At 43.5% G+C, this 24,337-nt stretch overlaps 1 protein-coding gene across 7 annotated transcripts in view; it reads right to left on the reverse strand.

Annotated features, from left to right (window-relative positions):
* Positions 1–256: 256 nt before the first annotated feature.
* The window catches only part of DACH1 (dachshund family transcription factor 1), a 502,896-nt gene continuing 478,815 nt past the window's right edge, over positions 257–24,337 (reverse strand). For all 7 annotated transcript variants that reach the window (XM_073580370.1, XM_073580369.1, XM_073580368.1 and 4 more), the window contains one exon: positions 257–1,999. Coding sequence is in view for 1 of the 7 variants with exons in the window: in XM_073580365.1 (XP_073436466.1) it covers positions 1,962–1,999 (38 nt within the window). In the remaining 6 variants the exon portion in view is untranslated. The remainder of the gene's footprint in view (positions 2,000–24,337) is intronic.

Below are 24,337 nucleotides of genomic sequence, written 5' to 3' on the forward strand. Positions count from 1 at the left end.
ATAAAATGTTATGATAATGTATTGAGTTTTGTAAGAAATCTGAGTCCTTGACCAAATTCGAGCAAAAGTAAGGTTGTATAAATAAGTATAGTTCAGTAAACATAATAAATCAAGAGAAAAAAGTAGTCATTATCGTCTGCTAATAAATGAAGTCCATCACAACATGGCTATTTACCACTTAAAAGACTGTATCTGAATAAGTAACAACTAATTTAAAAAAATCATAAAGTAAAAAGAATTTTTGAAAAAAAAAATATTACAAAGTCTTAACAATATTTTATTGAAAAATATTGCTTGGTTCATAAAAAGAATGTGAAATTGTATATACAATTTTTTATTTAAAAATTACAGCGTGAATTGAAATGTAGAATTCAGGTTCTTGCACAGAAAAGTTATTTTGGGAGTACAATATGGAAGACTTTACAAGCTCCAGTTGTTTTAAACACAAACAGTACTTATTACCAGTTTGAAATGAAATGTTACAGGAATAAAACTTCAAATCTGACATTAAAAACAACTTTTAATGTGTTATAACAAAATAAATTACATTTTATGTGCATAAAACTAGATATGTGTAGAAATTAAAATTTGTACACTTTCTAGGACTAATTTATGAGTTCAGTCTTTAAAGGGGGACACAGAAATTAGAAAGTTATGTGAAATCTATGTTGTTGGGATTCCTAATAATATGTTCAGAATTTTTTTTCCAGTTTCTTATGGTGAAAAGATGATGTTTCAGTTAACACATCAAAAAAAGATAAAATATTTCTCCCTTTAACAATACAATGTACATCTACAATAAGAAGATGGGCAGTGATCATACCATACAGTAGTGGGTTGACAGTGACCTGTCAAGTCAATACTCAGTATCAGTGGAAGTATATCAAGTGTTCAAGGTTTGTTAATTAGGAACTTTAAAATTAATAGAATTCTATAAAAATATGTCTGGTGTCTCGAATAGCTCATCGGCCAGATACCAACCCCATGAGTAATGTTTTCAGGGCTTTAAAGACTTAATATACAAATAAAACTGACTGACGTTAACTCTTCTCTTCACCAGATTCTTAAATTTTTGAATTAATACTGTGACTTCAGGACAAATATGTACATGCCTGCATGCGTTAAAACTATAAAGGCTTTTTAAGAACCAACAGAGTGACAAAACATATTGTCTAAAATTATCTTCCTAATCACTAGTAGTCTACTGCATACATAATACCTTCTGAGTGACTGTGTCTATGTACACATGGCCTGCAACACAAATAGACAATTTCTTATTCCTGATCCTCACGGCGGTGAAGGAGAAAGATATACTCATTGTTTGGTTGATTCTGGACAAGAGGCTCAAGAACACAAAGTTATTAGTTTACATTCAGCAAAAAGAGTTCATTTTGTTAAATACAGTAGTTCAGCTTCCAAGAGCAGGTGTTTCCCATTGTAGGATAAAAGTGTCATGATGAAGAAAACATTTTTTTTTAAGTAAAAATTTTTTGTATCAGTCCTATCTTTATTGACATTTTTTTCAGGATTTTCCATTTTAGTGCATGCCCTTTAAGGAATCTTCATATCAAGCCATCTCTGCTGGTTTAGGCGTGAGAAAACATTTCTGATATTTAAGTGGACGCTGCTGGAAAGTTCTGGTGTGCTCAGTTAAAGAAATATACATGTTCTTTAAAAACATGAAAGAAGAATGGTGGATCTTGGCTGTTGATAATTACAGTCTCTACAGAATTGCAGCAGCAGCTCGTAAGAAGTCCAACAAGTGGAGTGCTACCATTAGTTATAAAACCTTTCAGACTCTCCAGTAGTCACAGGTCACTTGTCTGACAATACTGCAGATTCCCGGGACATCTGTATAGAAATGGAGTGTATTTTTACTTTTAACACATTTACATCCTTCAGACTTTGCAATTAGTCTACAGAATGTTCCCACAGAGTCTTCAGCTGTTGCATATCTGTCTTCAGTACATAACACTGGTCTTTAAATACAGTCGTCCATCTGGAAAGAAAATAATAGAGTTGTGGTTAAATTTACCTCTGGAACATCCATTATACCTCTCTCTTTGGAAAAACAATGAGATTTTACAAAAACATCATTAGACCATAAAATGAAAGAAAACTAACACAATATTAGGCTGCGGTGAAAATCTGGCACCTGCTACAGCTGTAACTATACATACTTACAGAGGCGCAGACCCATGTTTTTACATTTACATTTTATCATTTTTCTGTAACTAACAGATTTTTTTTCTATTAAAGGGAATATGTCAACAGGTTTTGCCATTTAATATGAGAGCAGCATAATGCAGGGACTTTTTTTTATAAAATCACTGTTTCATCAGCTGGAGATTATCATTAGAGGACAAAAAAACCTGCTGTCATTTTGTCCTCAACATTCATGAACTCTGTAAAGCCACACCACGACCACTCAGCATTCAGAGAACAGGTATATTTGAAGCACAGAAAGCAATGATTTTATCAAAACTGCAGCAAGCAGCTCAGTAATATATTGCTAGAATCGGGGTTTCTGCCTCTAGAGTACATTATGCTGCATTCAGATGGGGTTGCAAAAGCCAGGTGACAGATTCACTTTAAATTGGACTTGTCTCTAAAGGCCCTGTCACACTAAGCGATATCGCTAGCAATATCGCTCTAACCTCACTGTTTTTTGTGACGTTATAGCGATATTGCTAGCGATATCGCTATGTCTGATACTTACCTCCGACTGCTCCCCCGCTGGTGATCGCTGATCGCGCGAGAACATCCTGGACCGTTTCTCGTCATCAGCTTCCTGCTGGGGCTTCCTGCTGTGGAGACGAGCGACGTGTGGACGCGGGCAGGAGGATGTCAGGATCGCCTCATCTGACAGGTAAGTAACAACCCCTGACCCCTGCGATGTCGCTGGTGAGATATGCCTGTGTGGCAGCTCACTAGCGACCACTTAGCGATGTACCAGCGATCCTGACCGCGTCATATCACTGGTTGGGATCGCTGGTACATCGCTAAGTGTGACAGTACCTTTACGCTCAGTGAATACATCTTCAGGCTACATTCATAAAAAATAATAAATCAGACATTACCTAGCTATAGATGCAAAAATGTGCTTTATAGAGATGAGTAAATTTGTCTGAAGAGAATTTAATTCTCCTCAAATTTTACAAAAACTTTGGTTTCTCCTTAATTATAAGTTTTTGCAATTTGTTTTGAGCACCTTTAGCAAAATGGAAGCCAGATAGATGTAATTTTGTTGAATTGTAGAGGACCGGGAAAAGTTTTAAAAAAATAATACTCACCTTTCCACTTATTTGTCCTGCTGCCACAGCCATAGGCCACCATCTTTGTTGTCCTGCCTCTTTATTCCGATGTACTCTGGGGTGCGTCATTCTCCTTACCTTTCAAGACTCAATGCCAGGGCTTCTGACACCAACTAGGACTAAAACATTGTGATGTACTTCATGATGCTATGTGACCCGACATGTCTGAGGTCTAGTCAGTGTCTTAAGCCTCGATGTGCAGAATGGTGAAAGGATGACGCACTCTGGGTAATATCGGAAAGAAAAGGCCAAGTACCGGACGGCATCAAAAGCGGGACATATGAGCAGTGAGGCGAGTATTAATTTTCCCTCTTTACAGGATGTGGTTATTTTTATGAGACCCCAGAAAATAATAAAGAACATTCAATTTGCATCAAATTTCCCTGAATATTTTGAAAAAAGTGCTGTAGATTCACTCATCTCTAGTGTCTATCCTTACTTTTCTGTGAACTTCCTTAAGAAATCAAATTTTCATCATATAGTTCATTATATTATTGCATGCTAGCAAAAGCCCAATCAGGCAGAAACTCACAGTACAATCACTGGGAGGCAGCCATGCATTGACACATATACCATAAATACCTCCCAACTATCACAAAATTATTTTTGTTTTTCAAAGCCGATCATTTTGATCCACTCATATCAGGTTATGAACAGTTTAGTGAGAAAAAGAATTCCTGCATAAAAGTTGCCAATTCTCTTGGAGCTTCGTTTTAACCTATATCATATGTCCTCAGTCAGTAGAGACACTACAGTAGATTGTCTGCAGTCAAATGAAAGACCGTAGTTAAGCAAAAATTGATATGAAAATTTACAAACCGATATTTGTGGATATCTATGGGAATAAATGCTTAACTAACTTTCTTAATTTCCAAGAATAAATTAATAGCTTGTACACATGAAATTCGATTAATCAGATTCAGTCGAAATCCACAGGGAAATTCGATTCGTACTGTATTTAATCAAAGCAAATCGAACTGCTAATAAAAGCTGTTTATTCTATTCTGAAGTCTTTCCAGATCCCAGAGACTAATAAACAAAGAGGTTAAAAATTTTTAAACTCACCTCACTGCTCATCTGTCTTGGAATTATAGCTCCCAGGCCTCCTCTAGTTCGCTTCCTCCTAAACTGTCTCGCTTCTTCTCTTCCATCTTTTTCACTCTTCGGCGCTTCTGGCTAGGCCTCATTCAATGTCATAATGTGTTTCTCCCCGTGAACTCAAAGTGGCACTTGATGCCTAGTCAGTACTGGAGGCACCGAAGAGTGAAGGCAGTTGAGAATGAGAAGCCCAGGGAGATGAAGTGAGCTAGCAGAGGACTGAGCGAAGAGCTGAGGTGCCAAGACCAGTTGAGGGGCAAGATGAATATAAAGTTTTTTTGCTTTTTTAATCCTTCGCTACCCTAAAAAGAATCCACCACAATAACCAGCAAGCTGCATTTTCCTTTATTCAAGGGAATCAAATCTCTAAAAATTTAACTTCTGGTGAAATCTGAATTTTGTTGTGTATTTTTTTAAGATAACTCAATTTGCTTTGAATCGATTCACTTGGCTCTAATTCTTTGGAATTTGGAACAAAAAAACTAAGCAGTGACCAGTTCCTGCATTAAACAGGGGTGGACATGATGACCCTTGAGGTCCTTTCCAGCTCTAACATTCTATGTGACCAACACAACAGTATTAAGTACATTTCTCCTAACTACATGCAGATGAAGCAGTGTTGAGGTTGTCAGATGTAGCACCGAGTTGGTGGACATAGTTATTAAGGTTGAAGGAAGACTTTAAGTCCATCTAGTTCAACCCATATCCTATCCTAACTTGCCCTAACATGTTGATCCAGACATAGTGGAATTTAGAATTTATAGCATTGACCTTTGACATTTTTGGTAGATTTATTTTACTTGCAGGTGCAAACCATTTCTAAAAGGTAACATGCTTACTCCATGAATTATAATCATCCTATAGAAGTTCCTACTTAAACTGCTGTGGTCTCATGAGAGTGAAACCTTAACCCCTTCCTGACATCCGACGGTATATCCCGTCCATGGGACCTGGGCCCCTATGCCCATGGACGGGATAGTACGTCGGGCGCGATCAGCGGCGCCCACGTGGTGAGCGCCGCTGATCGCGGCCGGGTGTCAGCTGATTATCACAGCTGACACCCGGCACAATGTGTCAGGGGCGGTCACGGACCGCCCCCGACACGTTAACCCCTTGCACACCGCGATCAAACATGATCGCGGTGTACCGGGAGTTAAAGGGAAGCATCGGCAGGGAGGGGGCTCCCTCCGTGCTTCCCTGAGCCCCCCACGGCAGCGCAATGTGCAGCGCTGCTGCGGGGGACTCCTTTCCTCCAGGCCCCCGAATCGAAGATGGCGACGGGGGCCTTCGGGGGCCTGAGGAAGCTGGCTTCCTCAGTCCCTGCAAAGCGCAGGCATGAGGAAGCCTTCTGCAGTGCCTGTGTCAGATCGCTGATCTGTCACAGTGATCTGTGATGTGACAGATCAGCGATCTGTCACAGGACAGTGATGTCCCACCTGGGACTATTTAATAAAGTAAAAAAAAAATAAAAAAAAGGGTAAAAATAATTAAAAAAAAATCGCCAAATAAATTAGAAAAAAAAAAAATATTCCCCCAATAAATCCATTTTTTGGAAATAATAAAAAAAAAAACAATAAAAGTACACATATTAGGTATCGCCGCGTCCGTAACGACCCGCCCTATAAAACTGTCCCATTAGTTAACCCCTTTAGTGAACCCCTTAAAAAATAAAAATAAAAAACGAAGCAAAAAATAATGATTTATTATCATACTGCCAAACAAAAAGTGTAATAACGCGCGATCAAAAAGACGCATATAAATATCCATGGTACCGCTGAAAACGTCATCTTGTCCCGCAAAAAACGAGCTGCCACACAGCATCATCAGCGAAAAAATAAAAAAGTTATAGCTCGCAGAATAAAGAGATGCAAAAATAATTATTTTTTATATAAAATAGTTTTCATTGCATAAAACCGACAAAAACATAAAAAAACGACCTAAATGAGGTATCGCTGTAACCGTACTGACCCGAAGAATAAAACCGCTTTATCAATTTTACTGCACGCGGAACGGTGTAAACGCACCCCCCCAAAAGAAATTCATGAAACGCTGGTTTTTCTTCATTCTGCGTCCCAAAAATCGGAATAAAAAGCGATCAAAAAATTTCACGTGCCCGAAAATGGTACCAATAAAAACGTCAACTCGTCCCGCAAAAAATAAGACCTCACATGACCCGGAGGGTCAAAATACGGAAAAATTATAGCTCTCAATATGTGGTGATGCAAAAACTATTTTTACAATAAAAAGCGTCTTTTAGCGTGCGACAGCTGCCAAAAATAAAAACCACCATAAATAGTAAATCAAACCCCCCGTTATCACCCCCTTAGTTAGGGAAAAATAATAAAATAAAAAAAGTATTTATTTCCATTTTTCCATTAGGGTTAGGGCTAGGGTTAGGGCTAGGGGTGTGTTGGGGTAGGGTTAGGGCTAGGGTTAGGGTAGGGTTAGGGTTAGGGCTAGGGTTAGGGCTAGGGTTAGGGCTAGGGTTAGGGTTAGGGCTAGGGGCATGTTGGGGTTCGGGTTGGAGTTAGAATTGGGGGTTTCCACTGTTTGGGCACATCAGGGGCTCTCCAAATGCAACATGGCGTCTGATCTCAATTCCAGCCAATTCTGAGTTGAAAAAGTCAAATGGTGCTCCTTCCCTTCCAAGCTCTGCCATGCGCCCAAACAGTGTTTTACCCCCACATGTAGGGTATCAGCCTACTCAGGACAAATTGCAAAACAATTTTTGGGGTCCAATTTCTCCTGTTACCCTTAGGAAAATAAAAAATTGGGGGCAAAAATATCATTTTTGTGGAAAAAAATGATTTTTTTATTTTCACGTCCGAGTGTTATAAACTTCTGTGAAGCACTTGGGGGTTCAAAGTGCTCACCACACATCTAGATAAGTTCCGTGGGGGGTCTAGTGTCCAAAATGGGGCACTTGTGGGGAGTTTCAATAGTTTAGGTACATCAGGGGCTCTCCAAACGCACATGACACCCGCAGACCATTCCATCAAAGTCTGCATTCCAAAACGTCACTACTTCCCTTCCGAGCCCCGACGTGTGCCCATACAGTAGTTTTCTCCCACATATGGGGTATCAGCATACTCAGGACAAATTGGACAACAACTTTTAAGGTCCAATTTCTCCTGGTACCCTTGGGAAAATAAAAAAATGGTGACTAAAACATCATGTTTGTGGAAAAAATACGAATTTTTTATTTTCACGCCCGGGCGTTATAAACTTCTGTGAAGCACTGGGGGGTTCAAAGTGCTCACCACACATCTAGATAAGTTCCTTGGGGGGTCTAGTTTACAAAATGGTGTCATTTGTGGGGGGTTTCCACTGTTTAGGTACATTAGCGGCTCTCCAAAGGCAACATGACACCCGCAGACCATTCCATCAAAGTCTGCATTCCAAAACGTCACTACTTCCCTTCCGAGCCCCGACGTGTGCCCATACAGTAGTTTTCTCCCACATATGGGGTATCAGCATACTCAGGACAAATTGGACAACAACTTTTGGGGTCCAATTTCTCCTGATACCCTTGGGAAAATAAAAAAATGGTGACTAAAAGATCATGTTTGTGGAAAAAATACGAATTTTTTATTTTCACGCCCGGGCGTTATAAACTTCTGTGAAGCACTTGGGGGGTCAAAGTGCTCACCACACATCTAGATAAGTTCCTTAGGGGGTCTAGTTTCCAAAATGGTGTCATTTGTGGGGGGTTTCCACTGTTTTGGTACATCAGGAGTTTTCCAAACGCGACATGGTGTCCGATCTCAATTCGAGCCAAAAACGTCAAATGGCGCTGCTTCCCTTCCGAGCTCTGCCATGCGCCCAAATAGTGGTTTACCCCCACATGTGGGGTATCAGCGTACTCAGGACAAATTGCACAATAATTTTTAGGGTCCTGTTACCCTTGGAAAAATAAGAATTGAGGGTGAAATATCATTTTTGTGGAAAAAATATGATTTTTTAATTGTATGGCTTTATGTTATAAACTTCTGTGAAGCCCATGGGGGTTCAAAGTTCTCACCACACATCTAGATAAGTTCCTTAGGGGGTCTAGTTTCCAAAATGGTGTCATTTGTGGGGGGTTTCCACTGTTTTGGTACATCAGGGGTTTTCCAAACGCGACATGGTGTCCGATCTCAATTCCAGCCAAAAACGTCAAATGGCGCTGCTTCCCTTCCGAGCTCTGCCATGCGCCCAAATAGTGGTTTACCCCCACATGTGGGGTATCAGCGTACTCAGGACAAATTGCACAATAACTTTTAGGGTCCTGTTAACCTTGGAAAAATAAGAATTGAGGGTGAAAAGATCATTTTTGTGGAAAAAATATTATTTTTTAATTGTATGGCTTTATGTTATAAACTTCTGTGAAGCCCATGGGGGTTCAAAGTTCTCACCACACATCTAGATAAGTTCCTTAGGGGGTCTAGTTTCCAAAATGGTGTCATTTGTGGGGGGTTTCCACTGTTTTGGTACATCAGGGGTTTTCCAAACGCGACATGTTGTCCGATCTCAATTCCAGCCAAAAACGTCAAATGGCGCTGCTTCCCTTCCGAGCTCTGCCATGCGCCCAAATAGTGGTTTACCCCCACATGTGGGGTATCAGCGTACTCAGGACAAATTGCACAATAACTTTTAGGGTCCTGTTACCCTTGGGAAAATAAAAATTGGGGTGAAAAGATCATTTTTGTGGAAAAAATATGATTTTTTAATTGTACTGCTGTACGTTATAAACTTTTGTAAAGCCCTTGTGGGTTCAAAGTTCTCACCACATATCTAGATAAGTTCCTTGGGGGGTCTAGTTTCCAAAATGGGGTCACTTTTGGGGGGTTTCCACTGTTTAGGTACATCAGGGACTCTCCAAACGTGACATGGCGTCCAATCTGAATTCCAGCCAATTTTGCATTGAAAAAGTCAAACGGCGCTCCTTCCATTCTGAGCTCTGCCATGCGCCGAAACAGTCATTCCCCCCCACATATCAGGTATCTGCGTACTCAGGACAAATTGCACAATAACTTTTGCAGTCCAATTTCTCCTGTTACCCTTGGTAAAATAAAAAAAATTGAACCTGAATTAATTTTTTTATGAAAAAAAGTTAGATGTTCATTTTTTTTTAAATATTCAAAACAATTCCTGTGACGCACCTAAAGGGTTAATAAACTTCTTGAATGTGGTTTTGAGCACCTTAAGGGGTGCAGTTTTAGAATGGTGTCACTTTTGGGTATTTTCTATCATATAGACCCCTGAAAGTGGCTTCAAATGTGATGTGGTCCTAAAAATAAAATGGTGTTGTAAAAATGAGAAATCGCTGGTCAACTTTTAACCCTTATAACTTCCTAACAAAAAAAAATTTTGGTTCCAAAATTGTGCTGATGTAAAGTAAACATGTGGGAAATGTTAGTTATCAAGTTTTTTGTGTGCCGTATCTCTGTGATTTAAGGGCATAAAAATTCAAAGTTGGAAAATTGCGAAATTTTCAAAATTTTCGCCAAATTTCCGTTTTTCTCACAAATAAACGCAAGTTATTTGAATAAAATTTTACCACTAACATGAAGTACAATATGTCACGAGAAAACAATGTCAGAATCACCGGGATCCATGGAAGCGTTCCAGAGTTATGACCTCATAAAGGTACAGTGGTCAGAATTGTAAAAATTGGCCCGGTCATGAACGTGCAAACCACCCTTGGGGGTGAAGGGGTTAAACACAAGCCTGAATGGTCCCGTGTAAAAAACACTAACCCAATTTTTAGCATTCTGCCTGATTTCTAATGCATCTGTCCCCTCAACTTTCCACCAGTGGTCAGGTAACTCTGGGATTAAACACCTTTGCATCTGGAGATAGCATTATCTCTGTGATATCCTGATTGTTTTCTCAATTTTCCTTATGTGCTTTCCAGTCAAGATTTTTATCACACTTCTTCACAGTTATTACAGAAATATAGAAAGTAAAAACAAAGATAGGTAAAATGCTCACGGACTTTAACCCCTTACATAGAACTCATCACCTTTTTGGTTTTCTATATAAGCACCCCAGGGCTTTTCAAACATATGCATAGTGTGTATGTAAACTATAGCTCCTTCTGCAAATTTGTATTGTCTAGCCTGATGAAGAGACCTGAGTAGTCTCGAAAGCTTGCAATGTATTACCATCTTTTCAGTTAGCCATTAAAAGGTATCAACTACTGAGGACTCTCAATCCTGAATATTTTTCTATTGATAAAAAGATACTTATCTGGTTACAGCAAAGTCACTTGCTAATTATCATCAAGTACATATTGCAAAGAAGGCATCTCTTTTTTTGTAAAAGGGTTGTTCAAATTTGCAGTTCACTAAGGGTCCCAAATCATCTAAGCTGCCACCTTGCTGTCTACCAGTCTACAGTCCCATAGACAACGAGTGGGACAGTGGGGCACATGCTCAGTTGTTGCTCTGTTGCTCTTCAGAGTGCCATTCTTTGACCAGTTCAGATCAGCAAGTTATCATCTATCCTGAGGATGCTCTTTTGAAACTTTTTACAAACTATTTTACTACTAAGTCAGAGCATAGATATAGGAGGCACATGCATAGCAAGTGCACCCAATCAGGGGGCCAAAAGTGCCCCTACAAAATAAGAAGACCCAAGTATTATACAATTGTACACATGGTATGTGGAGGACCCTGTTACAGGATATTCATTGGGGCCAGGAACTTTAGGGAAGCCTAAAATTCTTACATTACTGCCTCCCAAAAGAAAATAACAGAATACAAGGCAAATTCTGGTACTTATAGTAAACTGTACTCCGCGTATTTAACTGGCATGTGAACAGTTTTTCATTACTAATCTTCATGGCTTACTCGTCTCTGCGAAGCCTGCTTTTATCTGGATGATGTCAGAACAACCTGTATCAGATCATTTCGTCGGTACCAGTGAAACCAGATACATGTGTTGATGACATCTTAAGAATTATGAGTGCCAGAAAAAATCATAAGTCATACTGCAGGTTCAAGTAAAAGATACATAAGCCTCTTATAATAAAGATACAGCAAATATGAAAATAAAATAATCATTTCAACCAGAAAGCTGGATAGATACACAAAGTTGCATTTATTCAATTTTTAAGAAGCAATAAAATAGGAAATGTATTGAAATATGGCATCACTGTCTCAGGGCAGTAAATGATTTCTACTATTGCTCATGTCCTGTATTGTATCTCTATCTGCCAGCAGATGGCAGCAGAGCAATCATGTAAGAATGAATGTCATTACTGCTGGTGAATGTGAATGGAGCATATGCTGGGCCAAACGCTAAGCGTAAAATTCTCATACAATATACTTAGAAATGTACTTTTATTGGTAACTAAATTTGTGGAAATTTTGAAGTCGATATTGCCAAACTCAGGACATTACTGCTATCAGGGTTCCAGACAAGAAAAAAAGTTTGGGAAGGAAAGCAACACAACTTTTAGAGGGTCACAAAATATTGACACTTATAGGGGGTTGTCCCAGGTTCTTCAATGACCGACACTTCAAAGCGCTTGCAAAAATAATTTACCTTGTATTTCAAAATCTTCTTCGTTCTCTAGAATGGAAGGGATTTTTACATTTATAGTGTACAGCACAATGCCTGGGTTACCAGTCACCGTACAGCCTGTGTGTCTTGTTACCTAGGCAACAAGCGTGCGCCGATTGCAAGCTTTGTGCTCTTGAGCCTACAAGTGCTGCTCTGAAGTTGGTCAGATCGCTGGATCCGGTCAGCTACAGTGCATCTTCACTTCTTCCATGCTGCGGAGGCAAAGCCGTCTGAGCGAGCAGTATGAGAGAGTCCTCCGTTTGGACCAGCTGCGTGACTGTCTCTAAATTGCTTTAATGTATGCTGCATTACGTACGCTGCAAAGTTACCTTATTTTAATGCTTTGTCCATGTAAAATTCAGTGTTCTAGGGCCAATTTAATCCCCAGACTGTGTGCTGTGCACAAAGAATAGACATTTCTTCTCCATAAATATTTTTACCTATTTAACTTTTTCTTACCCATATTTAGTAACAGTTATCCCACACGGCTATATTTTAGAATATCTTAGTCCTATACAGCTAAGGCCACAGAACTCGGCGCTCCTTAATATGTCCCCTCATCCATTCTACACCCCACTATTTTTGAAAGGACAATAAAATGATCTTTATAAATGACTTATTCTATACAATAAGCTTAATAATATACTGAGAATGGCGGGTATTCAGGTATAAAGTAATATAACAGAGGTATGTTCTAGCGCTTATAGATCACATAAGGACGGAACAACTTCAATACCTGTAGCTTGCAAAACACAAATTTGTACCGTTCCAGCCAAATTACTGGCAATTGTGCCTATATTTTTAACTTTTTATTACTGGCCACTATGTCATGTGACTACTAGGGATGAGCGGACACGTGGTTGTTCGGGTTCGCCGGTTTTGAAAAAAGTGTAGTCCAAAGTTTGGTTCGAGTACCAGAACTCTACTCTAACTTCAACCCAAACTCCATAGAAGTCAATGGGGACCCGAACTTTTGTGCTGTAAAATGTTCATAGTAAGGGTTAGGGGGCAGCCAAAGGAAGCAGTGTCTCTCTCTCTTCTCTCGGAACTCCAAGCACAAATACAGACTTCCGGGAGAAGTCTGTGTTCGGAGTTCAGCATCAGACTTTATAGTTCGGGTTCGCTCATCTCTAGTGACCACCAATCTGTCCATCTGGGCAATACATTGTAGAGTGGAGGTGAGTCTCCGACTTCCTCATTGTACCATATATAACAGCATGTCGATGTAATAGGTAAGTTCATATGATAATTAGCCACAGTCATAGGACTTTTCTGTGTAAAACCTACTGCTTAAGGAGAACAGAGCTCTCTCTGTGATGGCCAACAACCAATCCAATAACAGGGAAACCAGAGATGCACCAGATATTCATATGGAGTCAATGCAATAGTTTGCAAACACTCTACCCATATCAATCATTATCAAAATTTTACTTAAAGAATCATTAAACTTTCATTTTTTTCCCAACAAGGAAAGTTATGAAAGTTTGCAGATTACTTTATTATTAGGGGATTTATCTTAATTTCTGTAAAAAAAATGTAAGTGGCTTCCAAACCTTGGCTTTTCCCCAATGTATTTGACTGCCATGAGAAGCAATGATATCAGATTATAGACATTTGAAGTACAGATGATGGCAGTGAAAGGGTGTGCTCAGCACGTCCATCTTACTAATTCTGGGGACAAGCTGCCGCAGGAGATTGTTGTGCACCACACTCAAAAGAGGTGACTGGTAATAACTAGAGTTGAGCAAAACGGGTCGAAAAAATTCAAAAGTCTCCGACTTTTGGCAAAGTCGGGTTTCATGAAACGAAACCCGACCCTAGGATGAGGTCGGCCACGAGGTCGGCGACTTACGCGCCAAAGTCGCGTTTCAAAAGTTTGTTTTGCGCTCTTTTTCAGCCAATCAGGATCCACGGACACTGTGGGCAACGCGATGACATAGGCACGGGTCACCACCATCTTTCAGAAGGGCATGCAAGTGATTGGCTTGCTTTGGTGGGCGTCACAGGGGGTATAAAAGGGCGTGCACGCCGACCGCCATCTTACTTCTGCCGATCTTAGTATAGGGAGAGGTTGCTGCTGATTCTGTAGGGAGAGCGTTAGGCAGGGAAGAAGACAAAAAAACTGCTTCTGCTGCTAGCGATTTGGCCTGCACAACACACGTCACTGTGTGTGCAGTGCAAGGGGAGGCTATATTGTGGTGTATCAGTGGTGTTGGTTGTTGGGCTGCCTTTTAAGGCTTCCTGACACGCTGGCATTGCTGTTTACCCACTGCTCCGCAAACTGCTTTTTTAAAAGCAATCCAATCTCCCTTATCCTCTCGTCAATTTGGTCACAGGCAGCTGTGCCATCGAGCGTGTCACATAGCGCTCAGATATCAGTGGGCCTCACACCATCCACAAGTGTCCAGTGTCCAAAAGTGTACGCAGAGATTCAAAATCTTCATTATCCTCTCGTCACTTTGGTCACAGGCAGCTGTGCCATCGAGCGTGTCACATAGCGCTCAGATATCAGTGGGCCTCACACCATCCACAAGTGTCCAGTGTCCAAAAGTGTACGCAGAGATTCAAAATCTCCATTATCCTCTCGTCACTTTGGTCACAGGCAGCTGTGCCATCGAGCGTGTCACATAGTGCTCAGATATCAGTGGGCCTCACACCATCCACAAGTGTCCAGTGTCCAAAAGTGTACGCAGAGATTCAAAATCTCCATTATCCTCTCGTCACTTTGGTCACAGGCAGCTGTGCCATCGAGCGTGTCACATAGCGCTCAGATATCAGTGGGCCTCACACCATGCACAAGTGTCCAGTGTCCAAAAGTGTACGCAGAGATTCAAAATCTCCATTATCCTCTCGTCACTTTGGTCACAGGCAGCTGTGCCATCGAGCGTGTCACATAGCGCTCAGATATCAGTGGGCCTCACACCATCCACAAGTGTCCAGTGTCCAAAAGTGTACGCAGAGATTCAAAATCTCCATTATCCTCTCGTCACTTTGGTCACAGGCAGCTGTGCCATCGAGCGTGTCACATAGCGCTCAGATATCAGTGGGCCTCACACCATCCACAAGTGTCCAGTGTCCAAAAGTGTACGCAGAGATTCAAAATCTCCATTATCCTCTCGTCACTTTGGTCACAGGCAGCTGTGCCATCGAGCGTGTCACATAGCGCTCAGATATCAGTGGGCCTCACACCATCCACAAGTGTCCAGTGTCCAAAAGTGTACGCAGAGATTCAAAATCTCCATTATCCTCTCGTCACTTTGGTCACAGGCAGCTGTGCCATCGAGCGTGTCACATAGCGCTCAGATATCAGTGGGCCTCACACCATCCACAAGTGTCCAGTGTCCAAAAGTGTACGCAGAGATTCAAAATCTCCATTATCCTCTCGTCACTTTGGTCACAGGCAGCTGTGCCATCGAGCGTGTCACATAGCGCTCAGATATCAGTGGGCCTCACACCATCCACAAGTGTCCAGTGTCCAAAAGTGTACGCAGAGATTCAAAATCTCCATTATCCTCTCGTCACTTTGGTCACAGGCAGCTGTGCCATCGAGCGTGTCACATAGCGCTCAGATATCAGTGGGCCTCACACCATCCACAAGTGTCCAGTGTCCAAAAGTGTACGCAGAGATTCAAAATCTCCATTATCCTCTCGTCACTTTGGTCACAGGCAGCTGTGCCATCGAGCGTGTCACATAGCGCTCAGATATCAGTGGGCCTCACACCATCCACAAGTGTCCAGTGTCCAAAAGTGTACGCAGAGATTCAAAATCTCCATTATCCTCTCGTCACTTTGGTCACAGGCAGCTGTGCCATCGAGCGTGTCACATAGCGCTCAGATATCAGTGGGCCTCACACCATCCACAAGTGTCCAGTGTCCAAAAGTGTACGCAGAGATTCAAAATCTCCATTATCCTCTCGTCACTTTGGTCACAGGCAGCTGTGCCATCGGGCGTGTCACATAGCGCTCAGATATCAGTGGGCCTCACACCATCCACAAGTGTCCAGTGTCCAAAAGTGTACGCAGAGATTCAAAATCTCCATTATCCTCTCGTCACTTTGGTCACAGGCAGCTGTGCCATCGAGCGTGTCGCATAGCGCTCAGATATCAGTGGGCCTCACACAATCCACAAGTGTCCAGTGTCCAAAAGTGTACGCAGAGATTCAAAATCTCCATTATCCTCTCGTCACTTTGGTCACAGGCAGCTGTGCCATCGAGCGTGTCACATAGCACTCAGATATCAGTGGGCCTCACACAATCCACAAGTGTCCACTGTCCACAAGAGTGTGCAGGAATTCTAAAACTCCCCTGTCCTATAGACACCTTGTACCTTGTTTTACATTACTATATAGTTTGTTGGATTTTGTCTACATTTCTACCAAAAATGAGGAAGGCTGGTGGAAGAGGCCGTGGAATTGGGCGGGGGTTGGCAGCTGGTAATGATGGTGTTGGTGGTGGATCTGATGGTAGTGGCAAGAGCAAAATAGGACCGAATGCAGGAGGTGCTGACCCTGCATCATTGTCTGGCTACATAAGGCCTCGAACGCTTAGTTTTCTAGGAGTTGGCAAACCGCTTTTAAAGGCAGAGCATCAGGAAAAAGTTTTGTCTTACATTGCTGACTCAGCCTCCAGCTCTATCGCCTCCTCTTCTTCAGTTGTAAAAAGTAAAAGCACTGAGTCGTCATTGGAGGCTCATGTTCATGAACCACACCTTTCCTTGTGTCCTTCACCCCAACCAAGATTGAAGGATGACGCAGGCCATACTACTGATTACTCCATGGAGCTGTTTTCACATACCATGCCTGGATTATCAAGTGAAATGGTGAATTACCCAGGCCAAGATGAATCTGACATGGAGTGCACTGATGCACAGCCGCTGATGGATGATTCTGCTGGTACATTCACTCAGAGCACTACATTGTCCTCGCAGTGTACAGAGCCAGATTCTGACCCTGATGAGACTCAGGTGCCCCTTCCCGCACACTATACCACCATACACGGTGACACAGAGGAAGGTGCACATGACATAGAAGAGGAGGTGATGGATGACCCAGTTGTTGACCCAGATTGGCATCCATTGGGGGAAGAGGGTGCTACTTCCAATAGCTCAGATGAGGAGCATCCACAGCAGACATCGACATTGCAACAGCTGTTATCTGGCAGGCCCGGAGCACTCCAAAGACAGGTTCCAAACATCAAAAGAGTTGCTGGACAGCTTGTCCTGAGGGTCAAAAGATCACAGCGTGCTAGGCCGCAAAATGTCTGCCAAAGTAGGAAGAGTGCAGTGTGGCACTTTTTTGACCAAAATCCTCATGATCAGGCCAAGGCTATCTGTAAGAAGTGCGCAAAGACCTTTAGCTGAGGGAAAAATCTGAAAAATTTGAATACCAGTTGCATGCTTAGACATTTAACCAGCATGCACTTGCAAGCGTGGACACAACACCAAACCTCAAGTGCCACATGTGCAACTGATCACAACGAAGGTAGTCAGCAATGCTACATTGTTTCCCCCACTGTAAGCCCACCAGTTAGCACAGCAGCAAATGTTGAGGTGTCGTTGCAAGGCCACAGCAGTCAGGGAATCCCACTGTTATATCAACGAAAGACTGATTCTAGGCCATCAGAAAGAACACCAACTCCATCACCATCATCAACCCTCTCTCAGTCCGCCCTGTCCACCGCTACTTCCACCATATGCAGCTCTCAAGTCCAGCTCACCCTCCCAGACACTATGAGTAGGTCAAGAAAGTACTCAGTCTCTCATCCGCGTACACTGGGTTTGAACGCCCACATTGCCAAACTAATCTCGTTTGAGATGATGCCCTTTCGGTTGGTGGAAAGCACAGCTTTCCGCGAACTCATGGCCTATGCAGTACCACGCTATGACCTACCCAGTCGCCACTTCTTCTCTCGCAAAGCCATCCCAGCCCTCCACCATCATGTGAAAGACCACATTGTCCATGCACTCAAGCAGTCAGTGAGCGGAAAGGTGCACCTCACAACTGATGCATGGTCCAGTCGGCATGGCCAGGGCCGTTACGTGTCCATCACTGCGCACTGGGTTAATGTGGTGGATGCAGGGTCCACAGGGGACATCGGTGGTGGGACAGTGCTGCCTAGCCCACGGTATAGGAAACAGTTGGCTGTAGGCGTTCGACCCTCCTCCTCCTCCTCCTCCTCCTCCAGAAGCGAAAGCTCGTCCACAGAGCGCAGTCGTACGAGCACTCCATCTGCAGCTGCCACTGTTGCACACGATGTGTCCCCCTATCGAGCAGCTAGTGGAAAGCATCAGCAGGCTGTGTTGCAGATGATGTGTTTGGGCGACAGACACACCGCCGAGGTGCTGGCCGAGTACTTGAAGCGACAAACTGAGTCATGGCTGGGCAGTGTACATCTTGAGGCAGGCAAGGTAGTTAGTGATAACGGCCGTAATTTTGTGGCAGCCATAGCCCTTTCAAAACTCAGCCACATACCTTGCTTGGCTCACACCTTGAACCTGGTGGTGCAGTGCTTCCTCAAAAATTATCCGGAGTTAACAGCCCTGCTCCAGAAGGTGCGAAGACTGTGCGCGCACATCCGCCGGTCGCCTGTACACTCCGTTCGTATGCAGAAGCTGCAGCGATTGCTCCACCTTCCCAACCACCGCCTCATTATCGACATTGCAACAAGGTGGAACTCCACCCTGCACATGGTGGAGCGGCTGTGCGAGCAGAGGCAGGCCATAATGCATTTGTGGGAGGATACACGGCCAGGCACTTTGAGAGCAGACATGGAGTTGACAGGCGTGCAGTGGTCGAAGCTGAAAGACCTTTGTAAAGTCCTTCAGTGTTTTGAGGAATGCACACGGCTGGTAAGCGCAGACGACGCCATCCTAAGCATGAGCATCCCACTTATGCGTCTGCTCATGCAAACTTTGACGCACCTTAAGGAGCAGGCGTCTGCAGCCAATGTTGATGAGGAGGAAGAGGAGGAGGGAATCCTTGATGACATTCAGCCATTGTCTGCTCAGGGACCTCTCCTGGACGAGGTGGAGGAAGAAGAGGAGGAGGAGGAGGAGGATGATGGGGATGATTACTTAGGGGAGGAGGATGCATCTCGTGGGGCAAGTGAAAATGTTGGCGTGGCAAGGTCTGGTACAGGGTTTGTGCGTGACTGGAGGGATGTGGATTTGCCAGAAAGTGCTCCTCCACCCAGCACTCGCAGTGCATCATTGACAGCGGGAACATTGGCTCACATGTCAGATTATGCCTTGCGGATCCTAAAAAGGGACCCCCGCATTGCCAAAATGATGAACGATGACGACTACTGGTTGGCCAGCATCCTGGATCCACGCTATAAAGGCAAATTACAAAACATCATGCCACAGGAGAACCTTGACCTAATATTGGCTAATAAACAAGCAACTCTGGTAAATCGGTTGCTTGAGGCATTCCCAGCACACAGCAGCGGTGATGGTTCTCACAAGAGCCGTACGGGCCGGGGGCAGCTTGGCAGAGGTGTTCGTGGTGCACACAGCAGAAGTGGCGTTGGAGACAGGGGTTTCATGACAATGTTGTGGACTGATTTTTCAAATACCGCTCACACAACTGGTAATACTGCATCGATGGAAAGTGACAGGAGACAGCAGTTGTCAACTATGGTTACAAACTACTTTTCCTCCCATATCGATGTTCTCCCACACAGGTCATTCCCCTTTGACTATTGGGCCGCTAAACTGGACACCTGGCCTGAATTGGCCCAATATGCCTTACAGGAGCTCGCTTGCCCTGCTGCAAGTGTGCTATCGGAAAGAGTCTTCAGTGCAGCTGGATCAATCCTGACAGAAAAAAGGACCCGTCTGTCAACCCAAAATGTGGATTTAACCTTCATTAAAATGAACCACGCATGGGTTTCCAAGGATTTTGTCCCACCTTCCCCTGATGACACATAGGGTGACAGAAAAATGGCTTGCTTTGGTCCACCTCTTCCTGGTACTTCACCTATTTTGCCTTTTGCATCAGCTGAATGTCCAACATCAACATATGCCACTTTCTAAAACTCCATAACTGTGCTGCCTCCCCCCCATGGCCGGGGTCACCACCTACGGCACGACACCGTGCTAGTGCTGTTGCCCTGGACAGGTGGGTAGGCCGACTCTTGGGCACGGGCACTGGCACAGGGTCCCTCATAGTGCAATCAAGTGTCTCTGACGGTGGTGGTGCACACCCGCCGTCAGACACACCGCTGTACTATGAGGGGCCCAGTGCCAGTACCGACGCCCACGAGTGGGCCGCCCTTGCTTGGCCAGGGCCCCAGCATTTGCAATCCTTACCTCTCCCTGCTCCTCCGCTGTGTAATCTGGGCCGTCAAATCCATACTGTGCCTGACACCGTCTGAGCCTGCCTCCTGAGACATATATTTTGAATGTGTACGCTATCCATACATGTTATCCAGGGATACGGTACCCTTTCTAACCTTTGTGCAATGACGTGCAATCCATACTGGGCCTAACACCGTCTGAGCCTGCCTCATGCTGTATAGACATATATTTTGAATGTGTACGCTATCCATACATGTTATCCGGGGATACGGTACCCCTTCTAACCTTTGTGCAATGACGTGCAATCCATACTGGGCCTAACACCGTCTGAGCCTGCCTCATGCTGTATAGACATATATTTTGAATGTGTACGCTATCCATACATGTTATCCAGGGATACGGTACCCTTTCTAACCTTTGTGCAATGACGTGCAATCCATACTGGGCCTAACACCGTCTGAGCCTGCCTCATGCTGTATAGACATATATTTTGAATGTGTACGCTATCCATACATGTTATCCAGGGATACGGTACCCTTTCTAACCTTTGTGCAATGACGTGCAATCCATACTGGGCCTAACACCGTCTGAGCCTGCCTCATGCTGTATAGACATATATTTTGAATGTGTACGCTATCCATACATGTTATCCGGGGATACGGTACCCCTTCTAACCTTTGTGCAATGACGTGCAATCCATACTGGGCCTAACACCGTCTGAGCCTGCCTCATGCTGTATAGACATATATTTTGAATGTGTACGCTATCCATACATGTTATCCGGGGATATGGTACCCTTTCTAACCTTTGTGCAATGACGTGCAATCCATACTGGGCCTAACACCGTCTGAGCCTGCCTCATGCTGTATAGACATATATTTTGAATGTGTACGCTATCCATACATGTTATCCGGGGATACGGTACCCTTTCTAACCTTTGTGCAATGACGTGCAATCCATACTGGGCCTAACACCGTCTGAGCCTGCCTCATGCTGTATAGACATATATTTTGAATGTGTACGCTATCCATACATGTTATCCGGGGATACGGTACCCCTTCTAACCTTTGTGCAATGACGTGCAATCCATATTGGGCCTAACACCGTCTGAGCCTGCCTCATGCTGTATAGACATATATTTTGAATGTGTACGCTATCCATACATGTTATCCGGGGATACGGTACCCTTTCTAACCTTTGTGCAATGACGTGCAATCCATACTGGGCCTAACACCGTCTGAGCCTGCCTCATGCTGTATAGACATATATTTTGAATGTGTACGCTATCCATACATGTTATCCGGGGATACGGTACCCTTTCTAACCTTTGTGCAATGACGTGCAATCCATACTGGGCCTAACACCGTCTGAGCCTGCCTCATGCTGTATAGACATATATTTTGAATGTGTACGCTATCCATACATGTTATCCGGGGATACGGTACCCCTTCTAACCTTTGTGCAATGACGTGCAATCCATACTGGGCCTAACACCATCTGAGCCTGCCTCATGCTGTATAGACATATATTTTGAATGTGTACGCTATCCATACATGTTATCCAGGGATACGGTACCCTTTCTAACCTTTGTGCAATGACGTGCAATCCATACTGGGCCTAACACCGTCTGAGCCTGCCTCATGCTGTATAGACATATATTTTGAATGTGTACGCTATCCATACATGTTATCCAGGGATACGGTACCCTTTCTAACCTTTGTGCAATGACGTGCAATCCATACTGGGCCTAACACCGTCTGAGCCTGCCTCATGCTGTATAGACATATATTTTGAATGTGTACGCTATCCATACATGTTATCCAGGGATACGGTACCCTTTCTAACCTTTGTGCAATGACGTGCAATCCATACTGGGCCTAACACCGTCTGAGCCTGCCTCATGCTTTATAGACATATATTTTGAATGTGTACGCTATCCATACATGTTATCCGGGGATACGGTACCCTTTCTAACCTTTGTGCAATGACATGCAATCCATACTGGGCCTAACACCGTCTGAGCCTGCCTCATGCTGTATAGACATATATTTTGAATGTGTACGCTATCCATACATGTTATCCGGGGATACGGTACCCTTTCTAACCTTTGTGCAATGACGTGCAATCCATACTGGGCCTAACACCGTCTGAGCCTGCCTCATGCTGTATAGACATATATTTTGAATGTGTACGCTATCCATACATGTTATCCGGGGATACGGTACCCTTTCTAACCTTTGTGCAATGATGTGCAATCCATACTGGGCCTAACACCGTCTGAGCCTGCCTCATGCTGTATAGACATATATTTTGAATGTGTACGCTATCCATACATGTTATCCGGGGATACGGTACCCTTTCTAACCTTTGTGCAATGACGTGCAATCCATACTGGGCCTAACACCGTCTGAGCCTGCCTCATGCTGTATAGACATATATTTTGAATGTGTATGCTATCCATACATGTTATCCGGGGATACGGTACCCTTTCTAACCTTTGTGCAATGACGTGCAATCCATACTGGGCCTAACACCGTCTGAGCCTGCCTCATGCTGTATAGACATATATTTTGAATGTGTACGCTATCCATACATGTTATCCGGGGATACGGTACCCCTTCTAACCTTTGTGCAATGACGTGCAATCCATACTGGGCCTAACACCGTCTGAGCCTGCCTCATGCTGTATAGACATATATTTTGAATGTGTTCGCTATCCATACATGTTATCCGGGGATACAGTACCCTTTCTAACCTTTGTGCAATGACGTGCAATCCATACTGGGCCTAACACCGTCTGAGCCTGCCTCATGCTGTATAGACATATATTTTGAATGTGTACGCTATCCATACATGTTATCCGGGGATACGGTACCCTTTCTAACCTTTGTGCAATGACGTGCAATCCATACTGGGCCTAACACCGTCTGAGCCTGCCTCATGCTGTATAGACATATATTTTGAATGTGTACGCTATCCATACATGTTATCCGGGGATACGGTACCCTTTCTAACCTTTGTGCAATGATTTGCAATCCATACTGGGCCTAACACCGTCTGAGCCTGCCTCATGCTGTATAGACATATATTTTGAATGTGTACGCTATCCATACATGTTATCCGGGGATACGGTACCCTTTCTAACCTTTGTGCAATGACGTGCAATCCATACTGGGCCTAACACCGTCTGAGCCTGCCTCATGCTGTATAGACATAAATTTTGAATGTGTACGCTATCCATACATGTTATCCGGGGATACGGTACCCTTTCTAACCTTTGTGCAATGACGTGCAATCCATACTGGGCCTAACACCGTCTGAGCCTGCCTCATGCTGTATAGACATATATTTTGAATGTGTACGCTATCCATACATGTTATCCAGGGATACGGTACCCTTTCTAACCTTTGTGCAATCACGTGCAATCCATACTGGGCGTGAGAACGGCTGGCGAGCTGTTAAGCAAGCTACAGCACCTGTCCAGACAAGTACAGGGATTCCCTAGCGAGGAGACTTATTTGATTGTTTTCAATGTTGGGACAGCAATTTTTGGGGAGCACTATACTCTGGAGAATGATAGATGGGGCCCACCATACACTGGAACATTCCAAAGGTGGACATCAGACACTGGAGCAGCATTTACAGGGCCCATTATACACTAGAGCATTAGAAATGGGGCCCATTATGTTTGGAGCATTATTTGGGCCCATAAGACAGTGGAGCTTCATCCATGGGGACCAACATATACTGTAGCATTATGTGGAGCTCATCATATACTGTTTCAAACATTATATGGGACCAATGATTTTGTATGGAGAAATAGATGGGCCTCGTCATGAGATGTAAAAAGTGAGGTATTTTTCATTGTACTATACCGCTATTTCTCTGCCGTATCGGAGCATGATGAGTTGTGGTATGTGTTAAAGGGGCGCTCTTTCGTAGAGGGCACATGAAAACCTGCAGCCAGCCCTCCCCCCCCACAAATTTAGCCAAATAACCCCCATTTTTCAGTGCGTAACTTGTATTATGAAGTTAATTAAGGTTGACAAGCTTAAGTAAGAAGAATTGATGCTTTTGGCAT

This window comes from Dendrobates tinctorius, unplaced genomic scaffold, assembly GCF_039654945.1.
Source record: "Dendrobates tinctorius isolate UK_male_01 unplaced genomic scaffold, ASM3965494v1 ptg000064l, whole genome shotgun sequence".
In the NCBI taxonomy this organism is placed as follows: domain Eukaryota; kingdom Metazoa; phylum Chordata; class Amphibia; order Anura; family Dendrobatidae; genus Dendrobates; species Dendrobates tinctorius.